Here is a 2,356-nt window from a genome sequence, read left to right as displayed (position 1 = left end):
TTATTGTATTTTGATGAATGTTTCATTGCATTTTGGGCGCTGCTGCAGCGGCGCGCGCTGCATTTTATAGCTACTGCTAGAGCCAGCGCTGCGCGACGCGTCAAACCAGACGACCAACGTGCGGCAAACTCGTTTGCGCCGCGCGTGTTGGAGATGCTCTTAGACGCGCTTGATTTAAACGACACCGCTCACGCCTTCCGCCCCTGCACAACTGCTGCCGGCGCCTATCCGTTTCCCTTGCGCGCGCGCTCCCGTCCGGAGTAGGAGTACAATGCAACGGAAACAGCCAGAAATAGAACCGCCCTGCTGTTGCAAGAACTAGACAGCGCTCTGCTTACACGCACCCATCTCTCCCTTCCCACTGGATCGACGACGCGGACACGAAAGAACACGCACGGATACGCAGACACTCATGCGTCCGGCGTGACGACCGAACCTCTCTATAAGAAGACCGCCCGCGCGCGCGTTCGATCACGCCACTCCAGAGTCCAGACCAGAGTGTAGCAATGGCGGCCGGGCGAGCGTGTGCTCTTAGCGTGGTGGCGGTGGTGGTGGCGGCGGCGCCGCTCCTCCTCGCCGGCGTGGTGGGCGCCGACTGCTTCGACTACTGCTTCAAGGACTGCATCGCCAAAGACAAAAATATGATCGACTACTGCAACTACGCCTGCGACAAGACCTGCTACCCGGGCGCGCCCCAGCGACCCTTGGCGGCGCCTGCAGCCCCCGGCGACATGGGATGCCAGCTCTCCTGCGCCAGGACTTCCTGCAACCGCCTGGGTCCAGGTAATCTGATGATCACAATTCATGCGCGCCATTTTGGGGATTGAATTAGTAATGCGCAACCACTGAACTCACGTATGATGAGCCGACAACGACGATGTGGTGGTTGATTCTTTTTGCAGACTGCAAGGCCGCAGAGGCCTGCTTCGGGCAGTGCTATGACGGCTGCAAGACCAAGACTCTGCCGAGGCCTCTCCGCGCCGGCGCCGGCATGCCCACCACGTTAGGCCCGGTGGTCGCCGACCTTGCTTCATCCGAGCCGGACCCAGACGACGCTTTTCCTTCATCCGAGCCGGACCCAGATGACGCCTTTCCTTCATCCGAGCCGGACCCAGATGACGCGGTCCGTCCGTCGTCAGAGGCGCCCCAACATCAGGCGATGCGGCCACGTACACCGTTATCGGAGATCCACGCTGCTCCCCCGGCGTCTGCGTGACAAGAATGCTTCGGTGTACGGCTGAGACAGTTAGCATTGGCCGACCAAATGATATGTACGCGCGATCACCAGGTGCGGATGGATTAGCGCATGGACCAAAAAGCCTCGTGCTAATGGGCGTACCCGGTTTTAAAACGCCGCTGAATAAAGTGTATTAGGCTACTCGTAACTGGAAGTACTACTCCGTATTATATAGTGTACGGGTTTGTTAACACTCAGCTAAACGGAGATTAAATTTGGTCTCATTCAGTGGGCCATCTGGAATTACTAAATTTAAAGAACTTGCTGTGTTAGACCCTGTTCGAAATTCCACCGGCTCCGTGAAATACGGGAAGCTACAGAGCCATTAAACAGATGCTCCGCGATTTTAAATTGCAACTCCATCTCTTCCGGGAGTGGAGTTGTGGAGTGAAGGTGCTCCGAACGGGGCGTTAGAAAAGATTGACAACGCTGCATTCTTAAGTTTGGATATATGCACTAGATGAGATTTCAAATATCTAATGTTGAAAACTGCAACAAACCACGAAAAAGTGTTCGTAAGGTACAAGAAGAAAGACCCACTCCATACGTTACAAAAAGCTCTTGCTACTCCAGTTGATAGTAATCGGGATAAAGCTAAGAAAATGGATGAATTTATCGGACATTTTTCTGAGCTCATTCTTAGTGTTTTCATCACACTCCATGTGACCGTTGGCATAAGGAGGTGGCAAATGAGAATGATAAGGGAAAGAGGGAAGCAAAGGAAAAAAAGAGAGCAGAATGTCAACATGTTGTATTTGTTGCAGATGTTTTTAATCTAAGATTTAAGCTATCAAATTGCACAAAACTAGCAATTGAAGAAATAAATGGCGAGTTAAATGGAGACAAAGTTTGGAAGGAGATGAAAAACTCTGTGCATACTTTATTTGAAGAGTACAAAGCTATATATGCCCCAAGTGATGCAAGTTAGCATGTGGGTGCTTCACAAACTAAACCCAACTCAAAAAGGAAAGGAAGGAAATTGGTGCCTCGGATAAATAAAAAATTGAGAGTTGGTGGTGGTGGTGAAACTAGCATGACCAAATCTGAACTTGAAAAATACCTACATGAAGAGGATGAAGCAAATATTGATAATTTGGACACTCGAAAATGATGGAAGGC

General features: G+C 51.1%; 1 protein-coding gene across 1 annotated transcript; it reads left to right on the top strand.

The window, feature by feature from the left end:
* Positions 1–344: 344 nt before the first annotated feature.
* Positions 345–1,508, top strand: LOC123439934. Its single transcript, XM_045116545.1, has 2 exons — positions 345–783; positions 903–1,508. Exons 1-2 carry the CDS (start codon positions 507–509, stop codon positions 1,214–1,216), a joined length of 591 nt encoding a protein of 196 aa, XP_044972480.1. The 5' UTR covers positions 345–506; the 3' UTR covers positions 1,217–1,508.
* Positions 1,509–2,356: the final 848 nt, after the last annotated feature.

The sequence above is a fragment of the Hordeum vulgare genome, chromosome 3H (genome assembly GCF_904849725.1).
Source record: "Hordeum vulgare subsp. vulgare chromosome 3H, MorexV3_pseudomolecules_assembly, whole genome shotgun sequence".
NCBI lineage: Eukaryota > Viridiplantae > Streptophyta > Magnoliopsida > Poales > Poaceae > Hordeum > Hordeum vulgare.
This window is presented reverse-complemented; position numbering and strand designations above follow the sequence as displayed.

Coding starts and splice junctions, on each gene's coding strand:
- LOC123439934 (XM_045116545.1), top strand. CDS start 507: ATGGCGGCCGGGCGAGCGTGTGCTCTTAGCGTGGTGGCGGTGGTGGTG. Junction 784..902: donor CTGCAACCGCCTGGGTCCAG/GTAATCTGATGA, acceptor TTCTTTTTGCAG/ACTGCAAGGCCGCAGAGGCC.